The 23,294-nt window shown below is 36.2% G+C and overlaps 1 protein-coding gene across 2 annotated transcripts in view; it reads left to right on the forward strand.

The window, feature by feature from the left end:
• Positions 1–23,294, forward strand: part of LOC148947254 (uncharacterized) — a 77,968-nt gene that overhangs the window by 23,885 nt on the left and 30,789 nt on the right. For both annotated transcript variants that reach the window (XM_089096956.1, XM_089096955.1), the window contains exons 3-4: positions 5,242–5,905; positions 12,506–12,741. In XM_089096956.1, the coding sequence (XP_088953082.1) occupies positions 5,242–5,905; positions 12,506–12,741 (900 nt within the window). The remainder of the gene's footprint in view (positions 1–5,241; positions 5,906–12,505; positions 12,742–23,294) is intronic.

Below are 23,294 nucleotides of genomic sequence, written 5' to 3' on the forward strand. Positions count from 1 at the left end.
TTTTTACGACAACGCCTTCTATAAAAACCTAATATGCCCCCAGGGCATAACTTAAAATCCTTGTCCTGAGGGTTGCGGGGGAGTGTCCTTCCCAAAAATATATTTCTATCTGTAAATCAACTACGCTGAACAAAATGGCTATCTCAAAATGTTGATTGGATGTGTGTGGGGGAATAGTGGGCGTGGGGGGCTAGTTGCCCTCCAATCTCTTTCGACTATTAAAAAGGGCCCTAAAACAATCAATTTCCAATCGAATGAGCCTGTTCTGAAGTTTCTACGTCAGCGCTTTCTATAAAAACCTTATACGTCTCCCGGGCATAACTTAAAATTCTTGCCCTGAGGGTTTTGGGGGAGTGTCCTTCAAAAAAACATATTTTCTATCTGGAAATCAACTACGCTGGAAAAAATAGCTATCTCAAAATTTTGATTGGATGTGTTTGGGGGAACAGTGGGCGTGGGGGAGGGGGCTAGTTGCCCTCCAATCTCTTTCGACTATTAAAAAGGGAACTAGCCCTTTGAATTTCCAATCGAGTGAGCCTGTTTTGAAATTTCTACGACAACGCCTTCTATAAAAACCTTATATGCCCCCAGGGCATAACTAAAAACCTTTGCCCTGAGGGTTTTGGGGGAGTTTCCTCCTCAAAAACACATTTTCTATCTGAAAAGCAACTACGCTGAACAAAATGGCTATCTCAAAATTTTGATTGGATGTGTTTGGGGGAATGAAGGGAGTGGGGGAGCTAGTTGCCCTTCAATCACTTTCGACTATTAAAATGGGTACTAGCCACTCCAATTTCCAACCAAGTGAGCCCTTTTCGAAGTTTCTGCGACGACCCCTTCGATACAAAGTGCCCGAGTATGGAGAAAAAAAAAAATAACACATTTTGGCCACATCGTTCTTCACTTAGTCAGCGCTATCGCGCTGCCTATGATTTTTATTCAAGTTCTTGTCCTCAATATACGAGCGTACGAGTATTTCACTAATGCATTTAAAGCAGCTTGAAGTTTATATACATGATTTATATAAGCTTTTGCCACAAAACATAACTGTTCCCCCAATTTGAATTTGCTCAATGATATTACATATCTTGCATAAATCTCATACCCTTCAAGGTTTTGTCTACATCCTCTTGTAATTTCTGCTGCTATGTTTGGTAATGTTCCCTTTGTATCTTTGCTGCAGCCAGATCCACTATCAACTTCCAATCGTGTAAACAAACCATTCATTTTTTTTTGCTATTATGTCTTGTCAAATAAAAACTTCATGAAAAATATATATTCAAACTATTCTCTCTCTGAATTCTACTTTCTTTCTAGTATAAAATACATTTAAAATCCAGCCTTATGTTGGGTCTGGTTGCTATGACTGGTTGCTAGGGCCTCGTGGCTATATTTAAATTATATCCCCATTTGAATATACAAATTTTGTACCGTCCGTAATATGCTAAAGAGATGTCCCACCTGTAATATGCTAATGAGGCTTAGGGTATATGCAATGAGGTTTAGGGTACACTCTTTAGAGCCTTAGGCGTCCAATTCTGAGTATTGCATACTATACTACTGAGAATTTTCTGTGGGGAGGGAAATTTTCATGGATGAACTTTCCAGGGAAAAATTTTAAAAAAGGAGAATAGAATAGAATTTCTATGCACAATTCTTTTTATTTGTCTTGCTTTCTCCTTGACGACTCAACTTTACAAGAGAAAGTGTTCTACAGGGTTAATTTTCAGCAGGGCTGGAAATTTCCATCTGGGTAAATTTTCAGCAGGGCTTGGTGTGTCTGGGGGATTTTTCCGTGATGGGGTGGTATTTTTCGCGGGAGAAATTTACCATGGGCGAATTTTCTGTGGGAATCTTTCTAGGGATTTCCAGGACGATTTGAAAAACAATCGCAAATTAAATAAAAACAAGTCTTTTTTCAAATAAAAGTAGATTAAGGAGAATTTTCGAGCAGAACTGTACGCACGAATAAAAATCTGTCCTTTATATTGTTAGAATTTGTTCAAAAATTAACTTCTAAGCTATGTAATACTTGCCACAAAACTTTGATTTCACGTAAGCAAAGTTTTGTTTAAATGAAGCAAAACGTCGCTTTCATTAGTCCTTTCTTGTCACTTGAAATTTATTATATTTCTCTCTTATTTTATTTATATATCCTTTAAGTGAAAATGCAAGTTAATGTAAATTATATGTTTTAAAACACGCTGACAAGCAGAGTATTACAGCTCATATCAACTATGCGTTGAAGCATGCAGATCTTTCTTTTGTAATATTGTTTTAGGGGTTCACTGATGTACTTCCATGGTACAAGCTTTTCCTGATCTCACACTTTTGATAATCTCTTTTCTGCAGTGAGGAAGGGGTAAGAGAATTCCATGCCAAATTCTTTCCATTTTCTTATTTTCTTCATTTGATGGCGAGTTTACCCGTTTTCAATGCTTGCATTGTTTTATCGTGAGCTTTAACTGGTAGAATTTCAGATCTCTCAGGTTTTCGGTAAAACTTAAGTTGGTGCTTCGGTACCAAGGACGGGCCTCAATACATGTAAAGGTGGGACAGCAACTTGTTAATTACGATACTCAAGAACTATAAAGGTATCTAAAATCAGGTATGCCGACAGCTAGTTGTAGTGCTCAGGGAAATCAATTAAGTGATATGTATAACATGATAGAACATTTGATGGGTATCCATTGGATCATTCCGCACTAAAACAGTTTTTTTTTCATTAGAATGGAATTCTCATTTTCGTCCTTTTTTATTATTATTATTATTATTATTATTATAGAAATGGTTTTGCTAATTTCCACTTAACGAATCCAAGCATTCAGATTTCATTTTACTTAGTACTTTTATGGTGATGAAGCTTTTTAAGAATAGGGATTTGTTTCAAATAAAGCCGTTTTGGGTATGAAAAAGAAGTATTGCTTTTGTTTCAAGAGTATTCAAAATTCTTCTTTTTTTTTTACGTTTGTGTCTCGTGACTTAGAATGTTTTCAAAGAAAAAATCTTAGAATGCTAAGAAAAAAACAAGTAATTTGTACAAGTGGAAGAAAACTGGAAAGAAATTTTTATTGCCGTACCACCTCTACCCCCTTCCACCCAACAACAAACAATGTAGAGTCCGAAGAATAAAACATATACGTGCGCTATAAAGTATCCGTGGTTGCTCTAACCAAGGAAAATGGTGGAAATAAAGAGGTCTCACATCATAGCCCGCTTTGAAAAATTGTTCAGACTGAAACCGAGCTTGTTGGATTTTCTGGAGTACCGGAATCAAAAAGCGGATATCCCAACTTTAGAAGCTTCTTGGTCCTGAAATTAGCTACCTGTTACAAAGAGACGTTCAAGGGGGAAGAGGTAACCAGGGAAGCTGCCTCGGGCGCTGCGGCCATTTGATTCTGGAGGGGAGTGCTGTAATTAATTTTTCCTCGGGCATCACAAACCCTAGGAACTGCTCAGCTGATATCCTGATTCTAGATCCCAAAGAGTTCCCGCCCATGTAAAAAAAAAGAAAAAAAAAAAAAGCAATTTCAGTGACAAACTCAGATTTCCTACACCAGAAAGTCCTGAATTTCCATCTTAGAATTCAGACAATTAACACCTGTTTCTATTAAGGACATGTCGAAAAGAATTCTGCTATTGGCTCGAAATCACTTGTGACAAAATATCTACAACCAATCAAGGCATTAAGAAACAGCATAAACCAATCAGGATTTTTTTATCCTGTCTAACTCGCGCCAACCACATGAGTTAACTTCTTTATTTAGAGCGCTACAGTTAAAGAATTCAAATTTTGGGATCTTCAACTGCTTGTAAAGTAAAACCACAGTATAAAGATATAGCAGTAAGTTTACCGCAGATAATTTCTGGCTCTTCATTCTCGGAGCGAACAAACAGCTCCTCGCACTTATACTTGCATTAGCGCGTACAAACAGCTCCTCTCATTTCATCTGCCATCAGCGGTCCAATTACCCTGGAACACGTATTTTGGCAGAAACTTTCTCAAAACGCCTTTGAAACCAACTTGAGACTTCGAAACCTACTTATAATTCCAAAAAACATCTAATAATAAGATTGCAATACTAATTACCGATTTTCATATATGTATTGGAATAAATTAATTTATAATTAGTTTCTTCAAAATTTAGTGTTTCAACGTTGAAGCCAAGGTTCGCGTTCAAGAGAAATCTGACTTGTCTATCCGTGAAATGATCTAATGTCGCTTATGTTTTTACGTTCTCTGGAGCACTCGCACCTCGGTCCGGGTTTTTATAATGGGTAAGATAGGGAAAGATCATACTGCCTATAATTTATATACTGTGAGTAAAACACTCAACAAAGACACGAAAAAAAGTTTATTGAAATTCCCTAAAATCTTTTTTGGAATTTCACCTTTTGGTTCACAGTCCCTGTTGCCAAAAAAATCTATAACTGATTAAGATATTATAACAAATAAGTCTTTAAGCATCATTTTCGCTAAACGTTTTCTATAATTTTTATAAGATTAATAATCTTGTTCGCTAACTTACAGTCGTAAGTCCTGCCCGACATTTGTCACTGTACTGGCTTTTTTCTCTTCTTGTAGTCTGACGCGTATGATGGATATATTTCAATGGATTTGACGCTATACGACGCAACTGATGTAGGTTAGAGGCCCGATTAGTTGTACGACCCTTTCTTACGAGGTCGAACTTGGGAGTACGTGCCATGTGCTCGTCCTTCAAAGGGAATTTTTGGTAGTTGTTTGGCTGTCATTCGTTGAATATGACCTAAAAAGTGGAGTTTTCAACTTTCTGGCTAATTAAACTGCGGCAGCAGCAGATGAGTTTTTGGCAGAGCTTTTACTAGGGAGGGGGGATTGGCAACAGGCTCATTTGCCCTGGGCACCATAGCTGGGGAGCATGGCTGGGGGATTGCCCCTGATCATATTATTCACTACGATTCAACTTTTTTGCTTATATTTGAATTGGAAGAGGGAGAGGTGTAGTTAACTTTCTCCAGGCATAACTAATACTAGAAACGGCTCGGGCTTGGGAGGTCTTCATTTGATTCCTGGTTAATTTAGGTGATTCCTACTATGCAGTGGAGGTATTTAGTTTCAAATACTTAGATTCTTCACTCACCATTGGCCTTTATTGGTCAAGTTTTACTTGTCTATAGAGGTATAGGGAATATTATAGAGTTAAAGAGTCAAACCTTCAAAGAATTTACTTATGAAATCAAACACCATTTTCGTTACAGATAAATCTACAAGCCTGCAAGACCAAAATAAGAATAATCGACCTTACGAAACACCAGACGATTTGAGTAGTTTTTTTACTGGCAACCAATTGAAGCCTACTTCAGTAACTCATGTAAAAGTCGATCACATTGAAATCATAGATGACCATTTTCAGAAACAGGAACAACTACTTGACGGTAGTAGCCAAACCTCTAAAGAGCACAAGTCTTCAAACAGTAGAAAACCTGCAAGGAGAGAAGAAACTCCCTCAACTTCACAGTCATATATAGACAAAGATGATTTTCTTTTCATTGATGAAAGTGAAGAAATAGTAAGTTCAACACTGAACTCCCCCAATTTTTACAAAAATAACGAAGACATTCGTAATACAGCTAGTGCTCCTAGACCAGTTGAATGTACCATTAAGCAATCAAATCCATTAGAGAAAGATAACAGCGATCCTGACAATATAAAATGCACTATTTTGGTCAAGAATGGACGAGAAATGCAACTAAACAGCCTAAATCTGGCTCCATTAAGCTCTCCAACGCTTGTTTCTAGAGCTGTGTCCATCTCACCCACATCAGAAATATCGCTAACACACCTTCAGAGGAAATTCAGCCAAGAGAAAAGCTCAAGTCCAAGAGCCCAGAAAAAAATGAAGAGAAGTTTACACAGAATTAGGTAACCTCTATGTTATTATTTCGGGTATATAATGATCATTGTAACAAAAGAAAAAAAAAACTCAGTCTCTTTTTATGGTTCAAATACATGATAAACACATGGATTTTGTCATAAATGTTTCAGAGAAGGGGGTGAATTGAACTTGCTTAAGAACTAAACACTAAAAACTAACCATTTTAAAAGATAACAAAAACCTCTGTTGAACTAATAAAAGCTTTTAAAAAACTTTTATTTAAAGTTGTTTGTTATTTCAAGGCCTTGTTTGAAGATCAAAATTTCTACGATGATTAATGAGTTGCGGCCAATAATATGGCTATTAATTATTTTGAAGAAGAGGTAGGCGTGGAATTGCGAACAAACAAAATATTGCCTTGAATAGTTTAGTCATTGAATACCTATAAAATATGTATTGACAAATTGACCAAAATATTTATCAGACTAAAAAGTCTAAAGTTATCGAATTGAATTGTTCCTCCTAATGTTATTCATCTAATCTTGAACCTAATCTATTGAATTATCCATCCTAGAAAATCAGGAGGTAGATCATTATAGCAGAATTCGAAGCTCTCCATCCCCTTCCAAGTAATAAAATACACAAATTCCACTAGTATTTTGTGCCGCTAAAACAATTTTTGCCCAAATTGGGCCAAAATACTATCAAATTACTAAAACGAGAAAAAAACAATCGGTCTAGACCTCAGGAAATTGCAATTCAGTTTAATTTCCAACCAGTATTGAATCCCCTTGCCCCTTCAGTTTGCGGTTTCCATTCCGTAGTACCATTCTTTAGCTGATCTAATCAGTGGGGCCATCTACCATAGTACTTGCAACATGACTGGGCTTAAGGCTATATAAAAGGTTCGTGCCGTTTTATTTACTTTAAAAATATAAAAGAAAAAAGCTAACGAACGTGCTAGTCGATCTGGAAAAACTCTAGTCATTACTTTTGACCAACCACTTTACTGGAAGGCAAAGTGTATCGTCGATGCAGAGCCTGCCACAAGTGCTTTAAGAAATGCTATTGCTGTGCTAGGTGGATTTTACACGCGCATGAGTTTCCTAAGAGCCATTGCCTTCCACATGGCTGGCTCGGGACTTTTGGTAATCAGAAGTCAAGTATACGCGCCTAACACTGGGCGAAGTATGTTACAAGGCAAAGCTGTCTCTCATGTTGTACGAAGCCATGGTCTGTTGGAGATAGCCCTTAATGTGAACCTTTAATCATCAAAAATGAAAAGCAGAGTTTTTGATGGTAATAATATGCTATCAGAACCCCTTGAAAAAGCAAAACAGGCGTACTAGTTGTTCCTTGAAGGAAATACCCGTCAACAAACCGCAGGCGTCGGAAGCAGCAGAGCTTATCCATGAAATAGTTCATAGAATAAAAATAACGATTATCCAAGTCAAGTACTGCCTCTCTTTGGTTTCAGTATCTGAATCTACTTAGAATCTTGAAAAAGAACCTGAGAGCTGAACGAAGTGGCAATTTCGACCTTTATCTACGGTCTTTGTTAGAAATGCTTCCTTGCTTTACTTCTTCCACCCATAATCTTTAAACGAAGTCTACTTGGCTGTTCGTGCAGCTGACTTTTCAGTCGCGAAAAGACAACGCAGAGCAGTACAGCATGTTATAGTAATACCTGTTCATCCAGAGAACTGACAACTACTGGGCGACACTTTCTCGTGATTTGGTGAACAAACAAACGTTAATGAGAAGTAAGAAAACGAGTGACGGTCTGACGAGAGGTAAAGGCATGACTGAATTGTAGCAGATAATTTGGACATCTGGTAGGCCTGCTTTGGCTATCGTTAACGAACATATGCAGAACCTGACTGGCCTTGAAGAGTTGACAATTGAAAATCGCGCAGAAGCAATATCTTCTAGGAGAGCTGGATATCTGGCAGACATGGAAAGATAGTTCGATATATGGAAACCCTAGAATCCTTCAGAAAGAATTCACAGCTGCTGAACGCGGTTACTACTGTTCGAGTTGCATCATCTGTAAACGTAGACAATGCCAAATCTGTGGGAGAAAAGATTCTGAAGGACATGAAAGGAAAGAAATTGACAAATACATTTTCAGAAGAAAGGATAAAGCTGTGACTATGACTGAGAAGTCATCCGTGGTGATAGATAGCGAGAGAGAAATGATCAAACCTGCTCTAATTTTCCAACGTCTATCCACAGTGGCTAGCACCAGATGTTCTGACTTGAACGAGGTTCTGTCGTTCGAGATCTGTACTTTTCCACCATCACGGTTCAGTTCGTTCTAGATGATGAAGATAGCTGAAAAATCCTCTCTAACAAATGAACTGATGAAAATTTAGTGGCTCGGTGGTCCAGTGACATTGCCAACCTAATAGTGAGTTTTGGACAGTGGCTGGCTGGTACATAAAATACCGTTGACTGCCGGATCCTCATACTCTAAGGTAGCATAATCTTGCGTAGATTTTGTCAAAAGACATTTCGGCCAGGCAGTGGTAAATTTTTGACTCTTACACTGATGCACCAACGACGAAAGATTGCACATAGCTGAAGAGACCCAAAGGTTTGGTGTGTCCAACGATTGAATTCTTTAGTAACAACAAGATTGTCAAAAGTAAGAAGGGATTTTTAGAAGTACCAAAAATAAACAACGCTTCATTGACCTACTTACTAAGAGGCCGGCTAGATCAGGATGTAAAGTGTTACATGCTCAGGATGACGCCGATGTCTTGGTTGCACAAACTGCAGTCAGTTGTCCTGAAACTTTCTCAACCACTTTAATTTGGGATTATACCGACCTATTAGTCCTTCTACCATGCTAAGCTTGATGCATGTGACATCTTTATGCCGACAGACAAGCATGAAAGTAAACGACAAGTGTTTGATATAAAAAGGATCAAGAACAAACTAGGAACTGAAGCAGCAGAAAATCTGCTCGTTTGCTACGTAATATCCGGCTGTGATAAAACATCTAGACTTTACGGCGTAGGGAAACCAGCAATCGTTTCCTTGTCACTTAAAGATTGTATTTTTAAGGATTCTTGCAAGACCTTTATGACACCAGGAGATCACCAAATCTGGAGAGAAAGCTTTGCTCCGCTTATACAAAGGGAAAAGTAATGAGAATACCCTGAAGGATGTCCGGGTGCTGGCAATTACTATGCGCGTTGAAAGTTCAAATGCTTCCGTTCAGGCTGAGTGGCTTCCTCCAACTTTGGCTGTCGCTAAGTACCAGTTTTGCAGGTGCATTTTGAAAATAATGAAGTGGCAAGGCACGTTCAATTCGCTACAGCCCGAAGAGTGGGGTTGACACCTCTCTCTGTCAGGGGATATATATATATAGATCTTCCCATTATGACAGATGCTTCACCAACACCAGAAAATCTGCTGAAGATGGTGCTCTGCCAGTGCACCAGCGGGTGCGAATCTCCCAGATGGAGCTGCCGTCGGAACGGTTTACCCTGCAGCTTTGGTAGTGGGGAGTGTAAAGGAGCTTTATGTGCTAACGCTGCACCAAGACAGGATGAGAACGATAACGAAAACGAGTAGGAAGAAGCATTATTTTTATGTTCTGCTTTAATATCAAAATATTTTTGTGATTAATTTACCTGAGTTCTAAACGTTCCTTTCTATGACTGATTGATCTGAAGTTTTGATCTTGATTAGAGAGGCGGTTTTCAAGAAGGTATATTTAGTAACTCCTCATATTACAGGCCCCTCGGAGATGGAAATCATGTAAATAGTAAAATAAACTGCTTTTTGACCTCATACTTTGCAATACACCATAAAATGATCCTTTAGCTGCAGGAATCCGTCGAACAATGATCTGCCTACTTTAAAAACCCCTCCCCCTATTCCTTGAAGATGAAAATTGATACTGGGGTTTGAAAAACTGGATTTCTTATCTCGTATTTTATTTGTAATGCTTGATTTGATAGGAAACGACTATTTAAACTCCAAAACAGATATAAACACGAAAATTGATTTTCTCCACTCATTTTCGCCCTTCAAGGGTAAATTTGGGATACTTTTGCAAGGAGGATTTAGGTCGATTTCTTTTGTGCAATGAAGCTGATTTTTCTGGAGATTTTGGTGGAGAAAATTTTTTTTGCAGTTTCCCCAAGGTCAAACTGTATTTTTACCCCGCTAATTTTGGAGGAGCGTAAAGCCGTGGTAAAGTCGTCGGGAATGAAGAATTTCATATAATTTATTTACAAACTAAATACAGGGGCAATTAAAAACTCTTTTACTAACCCTTTGATCAATTCATTTTTTTTCATTTTTTTGTATATGTATGTGTGTGTATGTGTATGCATGTGTATGTATGTGATATGTATGTGTGTATGCATATGTGCGTGTATGTGAGTATATATGTATATATATATATATATATATATATATATATATATATATATATATATATATGTATATATATATATATATATATACATATACATTTAGCTATGTTCGTCCTGTTGATTCATTCTATTGGTCGAGTTTCCCCGCGGCTTTACTTCACTATTTTTTTAATTTTTTTTTTCTATTTATGGTGATTTGTTTTGGTAACTTCTCCATTTGGCTGCTGGCTTGGGGTAATGTTTGTTGCGTCATGCATTTCTTTCTTTTTATTTATTTATAAAGAATGTGATTGTGTGTAATTTACAGTAATATATTATGTAATACTTTGGTTTTATTTGTTATTGGTTGCCCGGTAATACGAGCTAGACTCTCAGCCGGGCATACCATTTTAGTAGTTGTATATAGTTTGTAAACAAAAAGAACCTGAACCTGAAGGGCTGGACATTGTATTTAAATGACGGAAACATGAAAATCGACGTGATTTCCCACAAACAGGAAGTACCAAAGGATTTTAAGAACTTTTTATTACCTCTTTTCAAGAAAGGAGATAGAGGTTAGTATCTACAGCTAAATGGTATTAGTATGATTTTGGTGTGAATACGGTTGATTAGCACAATCCTACACATTAGACTACAAGACACTGTCGATAAAGCTTCAGGATAATAGCATAACTCGTATTGTCTTTGGAATGGAAGGGAGTGCGTCAATTTTCTCTTTTTTGCCACGATCTGATTAATAATTGAAAGGGCCTTAATAAAAAAAAAATCAATAAAAATTTTGAAAAATAATTTGAAGCCCTCTAAAAATGGTGGTGGATGGCAATGAGACCTGCACCAACAACTGAACACCCCATCTTTGAGTTTGTTGACTGTCATCATGCAGTTCATTAAGGAGATATTAAAGTCTTTATTAGAGTCTGTTTATTAAAAGCTTCCATGCACGCTTCCATGTCCTTGTTCAGTACACAGGATAAGCACGGTTGAGTACAAAATAGTCGTACGCTAATGTGGCTTGTGCTATATACTAGAACAGTATTGCTGTGGTTAAGGTAGGAAGCAGCATAAGCTGAAGATGATAATGTGGTAGATTACTTCCAGGCAGGGCCATATTCATGATTTTGTTGAGGGGCTGAAAAAAAATAATTATTGTTCCCTGGGGCAAATATTTATAGTTTTATATGACAATGGGGTGGGCGTTCAGTTCCAATAGATCTGCTTCCCTGGAAACAGCCCTACTTCCTGTCTAATTCTCTAGGGATCATTTTAAGTAACTCGTTCAGATGATTCATTGTTAAAAAGAAAAAAGGAGACATTACTGATTGCTATAGGAAAAATGATTTCTTTATTGCTCAAGACAAGAAACTTTAATTTTCCTAAATGGGTTATTTTGTCATGATGATTCCATTCGTGTGGTTCTCATCCCCGTCCACCACCATTTTTTAGAGGTTCAGATTAATTTTTGAATTTTCCATTGATATCTTTCCACAATGAACTTTTACCATTAAGATTAATCGAAATATTAGTTGCGATTACTGAATCAAATTCAAATGGCAATTCTTCTCTACTTTCACAGTGTTTTTTATTTAGTTTTTTTTTCTCAAAGCACGTTTTTAAATTTTCTGTTATTCTGGGCTAGAGTTAGTTCTTTACTGGGTTGTGTCTAACGACAATTTATGGCAATATGCTGCTAAAAAAAATGTCGTTTAATAGTTTTTCGACATGAATCTAAAACCTAAATTAGGTCTAGCCTATCCTAACCTAACATACCAAATATCCACTTTCTATGCTGCTTTAAAAAATGCTCAAATTTCATAGGAAAAAAAAATGAATGATAATGGATCCGGCACTAGACTTTACAGTCCTTAACGACGGTGTTGGTCTCCGTTTCTTGGTCCTTCCACAAGGAAGTGCAATGAAGGGCATAGGGCGAAACATCCCGTGCTTTCGCACAGCCTTCGTATTTACCTTCCCCAGGTTTCTCCAGGCACTCATTTGGAAGTGGTTCAACACTGTCTAAGCTTACAGAGTCATTCATATCACTAACTCTAGTTCCAAAATAATTATACAGCGTCACCAGGTTTCGAACCTCGGTACTGAACTTTCCAAAAAATTTGTTGTTATAATTTATCCATAAAATGTATGTTTACGTTAAGTCATCAGATTTAATAATTCGTATTGTCACCTATTGAGAATTGATGAAAATCTTGGTATTTGACAAATTGACTTAACTTACAAGCTTCGCCGCTATCTTTGCAGGATTAATTTCTTCGTCGAAGATGCAAAATCGCGACGAGGTCCGTATCTTGTGTCATTGATGCCAGAAACAAAAGTATGTGATTTGAAGAAAAAAGTAGAGGAGGAGCTGGCAATTCCAATTGGGAACCAAAAATGGTTCTTAGGTCACGATGTGGCGAATGATGATGCGCGAAGCGTTTATAGCTACATTGGTGACAAAGAAACTATTAACTCCTGCTTTCTCTATGTTGTTAAAGGTAAGTTGAAGTGTAAAAGTTTAAATGTCTGAATCTTAAAACAAAGGGTTTATAAATGGCAATAGAAGATGTGATAAGATGTATAAGAGATACATGAGATTATATTCATTGAGAATGTTAGCTGATTCATTAAAGGTAAGCTGAAGCATAAGACTTTAAATGTCTTGATCTTTAAATTAAGGGTTTCTAAATTCCAGGAGAAAATATGAGAAGATATAAATATAAGAGATAGACGGGATGAGGACAAATATTTATTGAGAAAGTTTGTTTTACATTTGTAAGAACTGAAGGATTCTAAAGCTCTCTGGCTCTTAGAACCAAAAATGGTAAAGTAGCCAATGATGATGAGATTACTAAAAATTCTCTTGAAAATGTTTGTTTCACATCCGTAAAAACTGAAAGCTGTCCAGGTTCTCTGGCTCTTAGAACCAGAAATGGTCCTCCAAACTTAAAACCAAGACTTCGCCCTAAGTCAATGAAAAGTGAATTCCTAACTTCAGCTTATCACATCAACCTTGAAAAAAGGTTTCTCACTACTTTATTAAAGAATAAAATTTCTTATTTTATTTGAGAAAGTCAGTTACTGATATACGTTTTTATAGGGTTTGTTTATAGGCTCATTTGAATAGAGGTTTTTACAAATGTTTCTTTTTAGTAACAAAGGAGGCTGCTCAACAGAAAAGGGTTGATGTGGACTAATTTGTAGCCCAGACCCATCAATTTGGCCCAAATTTCGGAGAAATTTTGAGATACTCAAAAATATTCAAACTTTTGGAAAGACGTGTGTGCAACCTTAACGATTCCAAGTAAATACAGCCAAGCTGTGGAATATTCCTTACTTCTATATGCAACCAGTTAACATAACTGATTAGTTTCTACTGCCGATTTGAAAGCGTACATTGAGTGGGCGAACACATATGTATTGTATTGCAAAACTCAAAGTGTAAGGATAAATTCATTGGGGGGGAGGGTTGCAATTCAAAAGGGCAATTTTCAAGCTAATATTTTCCAATGTTTAGGAAAAATTGAAGAAATCAAATTATAGAAGAGAGAGGAGGGTCACCTCAGCCTCCTACAAACTGTATACTTAAATGCTAACAATTACAATCACAATGAGCATAACTGATCCATCTAATCAGGATTATGATTAAGACCTGAAGAAGTTTTTAGATTGTGTTAAATTATTTAAAATCGTCCTTCTAGGCAAGCCTATCAGAAGAGATAAGGGTATCAAGTAAGTAAACAGAGTGAAAAATATATCCGGAGGCAAAACCTCTTTAGACTCCGATACGGTTACCCCTTGGCATCCTTCCCGTTGAAGAACACTAGAACTAGAACTAGGAATTCCCTTTCTCTAATCGTACACCAGTTCCAAACGAATAACATTTACCTCCCTAGCAAGAAGCAGGGGAAGAGGCATACATTGGATTAAAAAAGAATCACATTTATTCAGCACCAATTCAAAAACAAAATAGAGCCCAATGGGTATTTCGGCTCGTAAAAATATCCTAGCGTCTGAGGGAGACGTTTGAGTAAGGAACAAAGCTTGGTAACTATGGCAACGGATGGTGATGCCTGACGATGGATCATTGCTGAGCAAGTCAAAATGGCTGATAACGTAGTTCTATGTATAAGAACTGAAACTTGAAGAAATGAGTACTTTGCTAATAATTAATTGGGTGACATTTAACACCCAACCACCGATGCACACCAGTTTTGTACTAAATCATCAACTACAGACACAAACAGCAAGTATGCAGAAATAGTAAATCGTAAGGTTTTGGAAGTTTTTGGATCTTGTTTCTTCCTTCAAGATTTTTTTTTTCTCTCCAGACAAGTTGTTATATACTTTTACAAATCGTAACCTACATCTCCAAGGTTATTAGGAGTAGACTTGGTGTTAAGCAGGGATGTAAAATTTCTTCATGGTTATTTTCATTGTATGTTAATGATTTTGAAGAACATTTTGCCCCAATAATTCAGCTTTTAAGTGCAAGTGTTATTGTATTACTTTTTGCGGACGACATAGCTTTAGTCGCAGAAACTAAAAAACATGTACAACAACTGCTACATCTAGCATCTTCTTATTTTAGGAACAAAAAACTAGTCCTAAATGTAAAGAAGTCGGTGGTTATGGTTTTTAGGAAAAGTGGAGAACAGATAAAATCGCAGTGTCAGTTTACGCATGAAGGTAGGACACTAGACCGTGTAGATGAATTTCAGTACTTAGGTTGTAGATTATCGTACAGATGGGGAATGAAAGAAACATCTTAAGATGGCAGAAAGTAAGGGAAATAGACTACTAGGAATGTTAATTAAAAGTATAATTAAGAAAATTAGGGATTTAGGGCTGCTAAAGTATAATTTTAATGCTAGGGTTAGATCGGCTTTTCAGTACGGGGCGGAGCTATAGGGGTTTGATAAGGGGGTAAATTTAGAAAGAAAGCAGTTGAGGTTTTCTAAGCGTATATTAATAGGCCTTATATATAGGCCTAATATAGGCCTTGATAATAAGTTTAATGGGTTAGTGCTGAAAGGGAATATAGGAATAAAATGTATGAGACAGAGTAGGTTAATTAGTATGGTAAAATATTGGGAAAGGGTTTCATCAATAGATGATATTGGGCTAGTTAAACAAGCAATTTTAATGATGCTTCAAGATAGGAGATAGAATTCATGGCCAAATCAGTTGAAGAATATATTAGAGCGTGCATGGCTAGTTAATTGCTGGAATGAGGGAAAGGGGATAAAAGGAATGGTAGGGACTGTATCTAGGTTAGTTGCTACTAGGATGGAGTCCCAAAAAGTTCAGGTTTGGCAAGCTGAGAAGGCCACCTTGCCGTCCCTTGGGCTATATGCTGGGGTCAAGGAGAACTGGGGTGAAGAAACTTATTTAAAAATGGAATTGGCTCCGGAAAATTTGAAATGGGTAATGTATGCAAGGGGGAATTTTATGCCCCTTGAAGAACGTAAGAAATATTTAGGGGGAGATAGATTGAGGGCCCTATGTGTTGCCCTATGTGTGGAAAGATGGATGAGTCTTTGTACTATTTTTAAAGGAATGTAGGGAGTTGACGGAGTTGCGCTTGGAAGTATTCCGTAGGGAGATCGGGGGAAAAGACTAGATTTTGGAAATACTTAGGTGTATGTGTTGCTCGAATATAAGTGATCCTGAAAATTTCGTTCGGGTATGTATGACGATTCGTGATGCTTTTCTTGAATAATCACTTTTAGTGTCTTTTCAGTCTATGTTTTGATGCTGTATTTTTTTCACTTGTTTTGTGTTTGTCACCATGGCCCAATTGGGCTTTTCGTGTGAATAAATCTATCTATTTATCTGTCACACAGTGCAGGCACAAAAGTTTATAGAATAGCAGCTGGCAGTAATAAGGATATTCAAAATATAAAAATTGATTTAAGTTATGATAAGATTTAAAAACCTAACTTATTGTTTAGAAATGTAGGTTGGTGATACGGATCGACACGCGAATTAATTAGATTCAATATTCCGCACCATTATTTCCCAACGAGAAGATTAATTCTCAACAGATATAATACTTAAATTATTTTAATGTTTTTAACTTTGGGATGTGACACGGTCACTCAAAATGAATATTTTATGACTAACTAAATTTTTTACCAGCCTGAAGTAATAGCCTACCGCCCATCGCCCTGTGTTCAGTGTTGCCAAATTTTGAAGAAAACATCCCTCGCCGATCGCCCAATCTTTCAAATTGAGTACAGTGTTACCAAATTTCGTCTCCTATAACCTTAAGGACAATTAAAAATACTGTAGCACAACAACTTCAGAACAGTGGAGTTTCTAATGGGTCAGACACTATTTTTGGGGATTAAACCATATTTGCTGGACTAGTGGCTCATTTTAAAGCCCTTTTTTCTCTGATTCATATTATATACGTTTCACTGCGTTTCAAAATTTTGGATTCAGTTTAGTTCACAAATAACGTTCTTCTAAGAAATTCAAAATCCTTGAATTACAAAAAAGCGGGCGATGGCCTTTCTTTGGCTTATTATACTCTATACACTGTTTTTATTGAATGAAAAACAATAGCCCTTGTATTTACCATAAAATTCAATATCTTATTCATTGCTACAGCTCTTTGTGACTTTCTTATTTAGCCTTAGTTCCCAAATAAAGTCTTTCTAAGAAATTCAAAATCCTTGATATACAAAAAAGTGTTTGAAGGCCTTGTTTTGGCTTGTTATGTCCTATACAGTGTTTTCATGAAGTGAAAAACAATAGCCCTTAGATTTACCATATTATTCAATATTCTTTTCATTGCTACAACACTTTGTGACTTTTTTATTTAACCAGGGCGATTTTCTTATCGCCCTAGTCTTAAAATTCCAGCCATAAGGTCAAAGAATTAGAAAAAGGTTTCTATTCTACTCAAAACGTGGAATGCTATCATCAGACAGATGAGAAATTTCAAATGAGCTGTCAATCGCCGTAAATCGGAGCATAATCACAATTGGCTGAAAGCAGAGGAGATTCTAGGGGATCAGAAACTACTTTTTGGGACTAAACCGTATCAGCTTGACTAGTAGCTCATTATAAAACCCTTTTTTCTCTGATTCATAATATACACCTCTCACCGCGTTTAAAAGTCTTAAATTCAATTGAGTTCTCAAATAAAGTTTTTCTCAGAAATTCAAAATTCATGTCTTACAAAAAAGGGGGCGATGGCCTTGCTTTGGCTTACTATGCCCTATGCAGTTTTTTATGAAGCGAAAAACAATAGCCCTTAGATTAGTCATAGAGTTCAATATTTTATTCATTGCTACAACTCTATGTTACTTTCCTATTTAGCCAGGGCGATTTTCTTATCACCCTAGTCTTAAAATTCCATTTATAAGGTCAAAGAATGAGAAAAAGGTTCCTATTCTTGTCAAAAAGTGGAATGCTATCATCAGACAAATGAGAAATTTCAAATGAGCTGTCACTCGCCACAATTCAGAGCACAATCACAATTGGCTCACAGCAGAGGTGATTCTCAGGGGTCAGACACTACTTTTTAGGACTAAGCCTTATCTGCTTGACTAGTAGCTCATTTTAAAGCCCTTTTTCCTCTGATTCATAATATATACTTCTTACCACGTTTAAAAGTCTTGAATTCAATTTAATTCCCAAATAAAATTTTTCTAAGAAATTCAAAATCCGTGTCTTACAAAAAAGCGGCTATGGTCTTGCTTTGGCTTAATATGTCCTATACAGTGTTTTTATGAAGTGAGAAACAATAGCCCTTAGATTTATCATGGATTTCAATTTTTTTTCATTGCTACAACTCTTTGTTACTTTCTTATTTAGCCAGGGTGATTTTCTTATCGCCCTAGTCTTAAAATTCCATCCACAAGGTCAAAGAATTAGAAAAAGGTTCCTATTCTTCTCAAAACGTGGAGTGCTATCATCAGACAGATGAGAGGTTTCAAATGAGCTGTCACTCACCGTAAATCAGAGCATAATCACAATTGGCAGACAGTAGAGGAGAGTCTAAGGGGTCAGACACTACTTTTTGGGACTAAACCGTATCTGCTTGTCTAGTAGCTCATTTTAAAGCTCTTTTTTCTGATTCATAATATAGACATCTTACCGTGTTTAAAAGTCTTGAATTCAATTTAGTTCCCAAATAAAATTTTTCTAAGAAATTCAAAATTTATGTCTTACAAAAAGGCGGATATTGCCTTGCTTTGGCTTATTGTAACATATACAGTGTTTGTATGAAGTGAAAAATAATAGCCCTTAGATTTATCATGGAACTCAATATTTTCTTCATTGCTACAACTCTTTGTGAATTTTTATTTAACCAGGACGATTTTCTTATCGCCCTAGTCTCAAAATTTCAGCCATAACGTCAATGAATTAGAAGAAAGTTCCTATTCTTCTCAAAATGTGGAGTGCTATCATCAGACAGATGAGAAGTTTCATGTGGTAGAACACATTCCATGTTGTTTTTCTTTCTGTTAGTCGCAAAGTCGGGGAAGGGCTGCGCTAGTTTTATGTAATATTACAAACATAGGGTAATATCACATGTTTATTTATTTGCATTAGTTTTATTGATATCTGTTAGATAGGCTGTGAAGTAATAATTTTTGTTTGTTTTAATTGTCAACTTCGCTCTTTACTTCCCTCGGAATTTTTTTTTTTTTATTATTTCTGTAATGGGCTATTACTTCAGGCTGGTGTTTGCCTAGTGACAAGCCGCCACTGATCGTAAGGTGGCATATGGCACCAAAAAGGGACCTTGTTCTCATTGTTCGACTTTAAAGATGGAATTTTAAGACTAGGGTGATAAGAAAATCGCGCTGGTTAAATAAGAAAGTCATAAAGAGCTTACAAAATTGTGCTAATTGTGATTGTGCTCCGACTTGTAGCGAGTCACAGCTCATTTGAAGTGTTTCATATGTCTGATGATACCACTCCACGTTCCAACATGAATAGGAACCTTTTTCTCATTCTTTGACCTTATAGAGGGAATTTTGAAACTAGGGCAATCAGGAAATCACCCTGGTTAAATAAGAAAGTCACAAAGAGCTGTAGCAATGGAGAAAATATTAAATTCCGTGATAATCCAAGGACTATTGTTTTTCACTTCACAAAAACACTGTGCAGGACATAATAAGCCAAAGCATGGCCATCGCTCGCTATTTTGTAAGACAAAGATTCTGAATTTCTTAGAAAAACTTTATTTGGGAATTAAATTGAATTCAAGACTTTTAATCACGGTAAGACGTAAATATTATGAACAAGAGAAAAAAGGGATTGACAATGAACTACTAGTCAAGCAGATATGGTTTAGTCCCAAAAATAGTGTCTGACCTTTAGAATCTCCTCTGCTGTGAGCCAATTGTGATTGTGCTCCAATTTGTCGTGAGTGACAGCTTATTTGAAACGTCTCATCTGTTTGATGATAGCCATCCACGTATTGACAAAAATAGGAACCGTTTTCTCATTCCTTGGCCTTACAAATGGAATTTTAAGACTAGGGCGATAAGAAAATCACCCTGGTTAAATAAGAAAGTCACAAAGAGTTGTACCAATGAAGAAAATATTGAATTCCATTATAAATCTAAGGGCTGTTGTTCACTTCATAAAAACACTGTATATAGCATAATAAGCCAAAGTAAGGCCATCACACGCTTTTTTGTAAGACAAGGATTTTGATTTTCTTAGAAAAACTTTATTTTGGAACTGAAATGAATTCAATACTGTTAAACCCGGTAATACGTAAATCTAATGAATCAGAGAAAAATGGCTTTAAAATGAGCTACTAGTCAAGCAGATATGGTTTAGTCCCAAAAAAAGTGTCAGACCCCTTAGAATCTTCTCTTCAGTGAGCCAATTGTGATTGTGCTCCGATTTGTAGCGAGTGACAGCTTATTTGAAACGTCTCATCTGTCTGATGAAAGCTTTCCACGTTTTGACAAGAATAAGAACCTTTTTCTCATTTTTAGACCTTATGGATAGAATTTTAAGACTAGGGCGATAAGAAAATCGCCCTGGTTAAAAAAAAACGCCACAAAGAGTTGTAGCAATGAAGAATAAAGAATATATTGAATCATATGGTAAATCTAAGGGCTATTGTTTTTCGCATCATAAAAACGCTGTTTAGGACATAATAAGCCAAAGCAGGGCCATTGCCCGAATTTTTGTAAAAACAAGGATTTTGAATTTCTGAGAAAAAGTTTATTTTAGAACTAAATTGAAGTTAATATTTTTAAACACGGTAAGACGTATATATTATGAATCAGAGAGAAAAGGGCTTTAAAATGAGCTAATAGTCAAGCAAATATGGTTTAGTACCATACAATAGTGTCTCATCTGCTGTGAGCCAATTGAGATTTTGCTCTGATTTGTGGCGAGTGACAGCTCATTTGAAACGTCTCATCTGTCTTGTGATAGCAGTCCACGTTTTGACAAGAATAGGAACCTTTTCTCATTCGTTGACCTTACAGATGGAATTTTAAGACTAGAGCGATAAAAAAATTGCCCTGGTTAAATAAGACAGTCACAAAGAGTTGTAACAACAAAGAAAATGTTGAATTCTATGACATATCTAACATCTATTGTTTTTCACTTCATAAAAATATTGTAAAGGGAAAAATAGGCCAAAGCAAGGCCATCGCCCTCTTTTTGTAAGACAAGGAATTTGAATTTCTTAGAAAAACTTTATTTGGGAACTAAATTGAATTAAAGACTTTTAAACACGGTAAGACGTATATATATATATATATATATAAATCATAGAAAAAAGGGCTTTAAAATGAATTACTGTTCAAGCAGATATGGTTTAGTACCAAAAAATAGTGTCTGACCACTTAGAATCTCCTCTGCTGTGAGCCAATTGTTATTGTGCTCCGATTTGTGGCGAGTGACAGCTCATTTGAAACATCTCATCTGTCTGATGATAGCTCTCCACGTTTTGACAATAATAGGAACCTTTTTCTCATTCTTTGACCTTATGGCTGGAATTTTAAGACTATGGCGATAAGAAAATCACCCTGGTTAAATAAAAAAGTCACAAAGAGTTGTAACAATTAATGAAATATTGAATTTTATGGTAAATCTAAGGGCTATTGTTTTCACTTCATAAAAACGCTGTTTAGGACATAATAAGCCAAAGCAAGGCCATCGCCCGCTTTTTTGTAGGACAAGGATTTTGAATTACTTAGAATTTTTTTTTTAGAACTAAATTGAATCAGAGAAAATCAGAGAAAAAAAGGGCTTTAAAATGAGCTACTAGTCAAGCAGATGTGGTTTAGTCCCAAAAAATAGTGTCTGACCCCTTATAATATCTTCTGCTGTGAGTCAATTATGATTGTGCTCCATTTTGTAGCAAGTGACAGCTCATTTGAAACGTCTTATCTGTTTAATGATAGAACTCCACGTTTTGACAAGAATAGGAACCTTTTTCTCATTCTTTGACCTAATGGCTGGAATCTTAAGACTAGGGCGATAAGAAAATCACCCTGGTTAAATAAAAAAGTCACAAAGTGCTGTAGCAATGAAGAAAATATTGAATTTTGTGATAAATCTAAGGCCTATTGTTTTTCATTTCATAAAAACGCTGTTTAGGACACAATAAGCCAAAGCAAGGCCATCCCCCGCTTTTTTTGTAAAACATGAATTTTGAATTTCTTAGAAAAACTTAATTTGGGAACTAAATTGAATTCAAGACTTTTAAACATGGTAAGACGTATATAAAGCCTTTAATATGAGCTAATAGTCAAGCAGATACGGTTTAATCCCAAAAAGTAGTGTCTGACCCCCTAGAATCTCCTCTGCTTTCAGCCAACTGTGATAATGCTCCGATTTATGGCGAGTTACAGCTCATTTGAAATTTCTCATCTGTCTGATGATAGGACTCCACGTTTTGAGAAGAATAGGAACCTTTTTCTAATTCTTTGTTCTTATGGCTGGAATTTTAAGACTAGGGCGATAAGAAAATCTCCCTGGTTAAATAAAAAAGTCACAAAGAGTTCTAGCAATAAAAAAAATATTGAATGTTATGGTAAATCTAAGGGCTATTGTTTTTCACTTCATATAAGCACTGTATAGGACATAATAAGCCAAAACAAGGCCATCGCCTCCTTTTTTATAAGGCAAGGATTTTGAACTTCTTAGAAAAACTTTATTTGGGAACTAAACTGAATTCAAGACTTTTAAACGTGGTAAGATGTATATATTATGAATCAGAGAAAAATAGGCTTCAAAATGAGCTACTAGTTAAGCAGATAAGGTTTAGTCCCAAAAAGTAGTGTCTGATCCGTTAGAATCTTCTCTGCTGTGAGGCAATCGTGATTGTGCTCTGATTTATGGCGATTGACAGCTCATTTGAAATGTCTCATCTCTCTGATGATAACACTCCACGTTTTGACAAGAATAGGAACCTTTTTCTCATTCTTTGACCTTATAAGTGGAATTTTAAGACTAGGGCGATAAGAAAATCACCCTGGTTAAATAAAAAAGTCACAAAGAGTTGTAGCAATGAAGAAAATATTGAATTCCATGATAAATCTAAGGGCTATTGTTTTCACTTCATAAAAACACTGTATAGGGCATAATAAGCCAAAGCAAGGCCAGCGTCTGCTTTTTGTAAGACAGGGATTTTGAATTTTTTAGAAAAACTTTATTTGGGAACTAAATTGAATTCAAGACTTTTAAACGCGGTAAGACGTATATATCATGACTCGGAGAGAAAAGGGCTTTAAAATGAGCTACTAGAGAAGTAGATGTGGTTTAGTCCCAAACAATAGTGTCTGACCCCTAAGAATCTCCTCTGCTATGAGCCAATTGTGATTGTGCTCCGATTTGTGGCGAGTAACCGCTCATTTCAAACGGCTAATCTGTCCGATGATAGCACTCCACGTTTTGACATGAATAGGAACTTTTTTCTAATTTTTTGACCTTATAAATGGAATTTTAAGACTAGGGCGATAACAAAAAAATCGCCCTGTTTAAATAAGAAAGTCACAAAGAGCTGTAGGAATGACTAAAAAAAACTGAAATTTTATTGTAAATACAAAGGCTATTG

The sequence above is a fragment of the Artemia sp. Qi Xiang Cuo genome, chromosome 11 (genome assembly GCF_049724085.1).
Source record: "Artemia sp. Qi Xiang Cuo chromosome 11, ASM4972408v1, whole genome shotgun sequence".
Lineage (NCBI taxonomy): Eukaryota > Metazoa > Arthropoda > Branchiopoda > Anostraca > Artemiidae > Artemia > Artemia sp. Qi Xiang Cuo.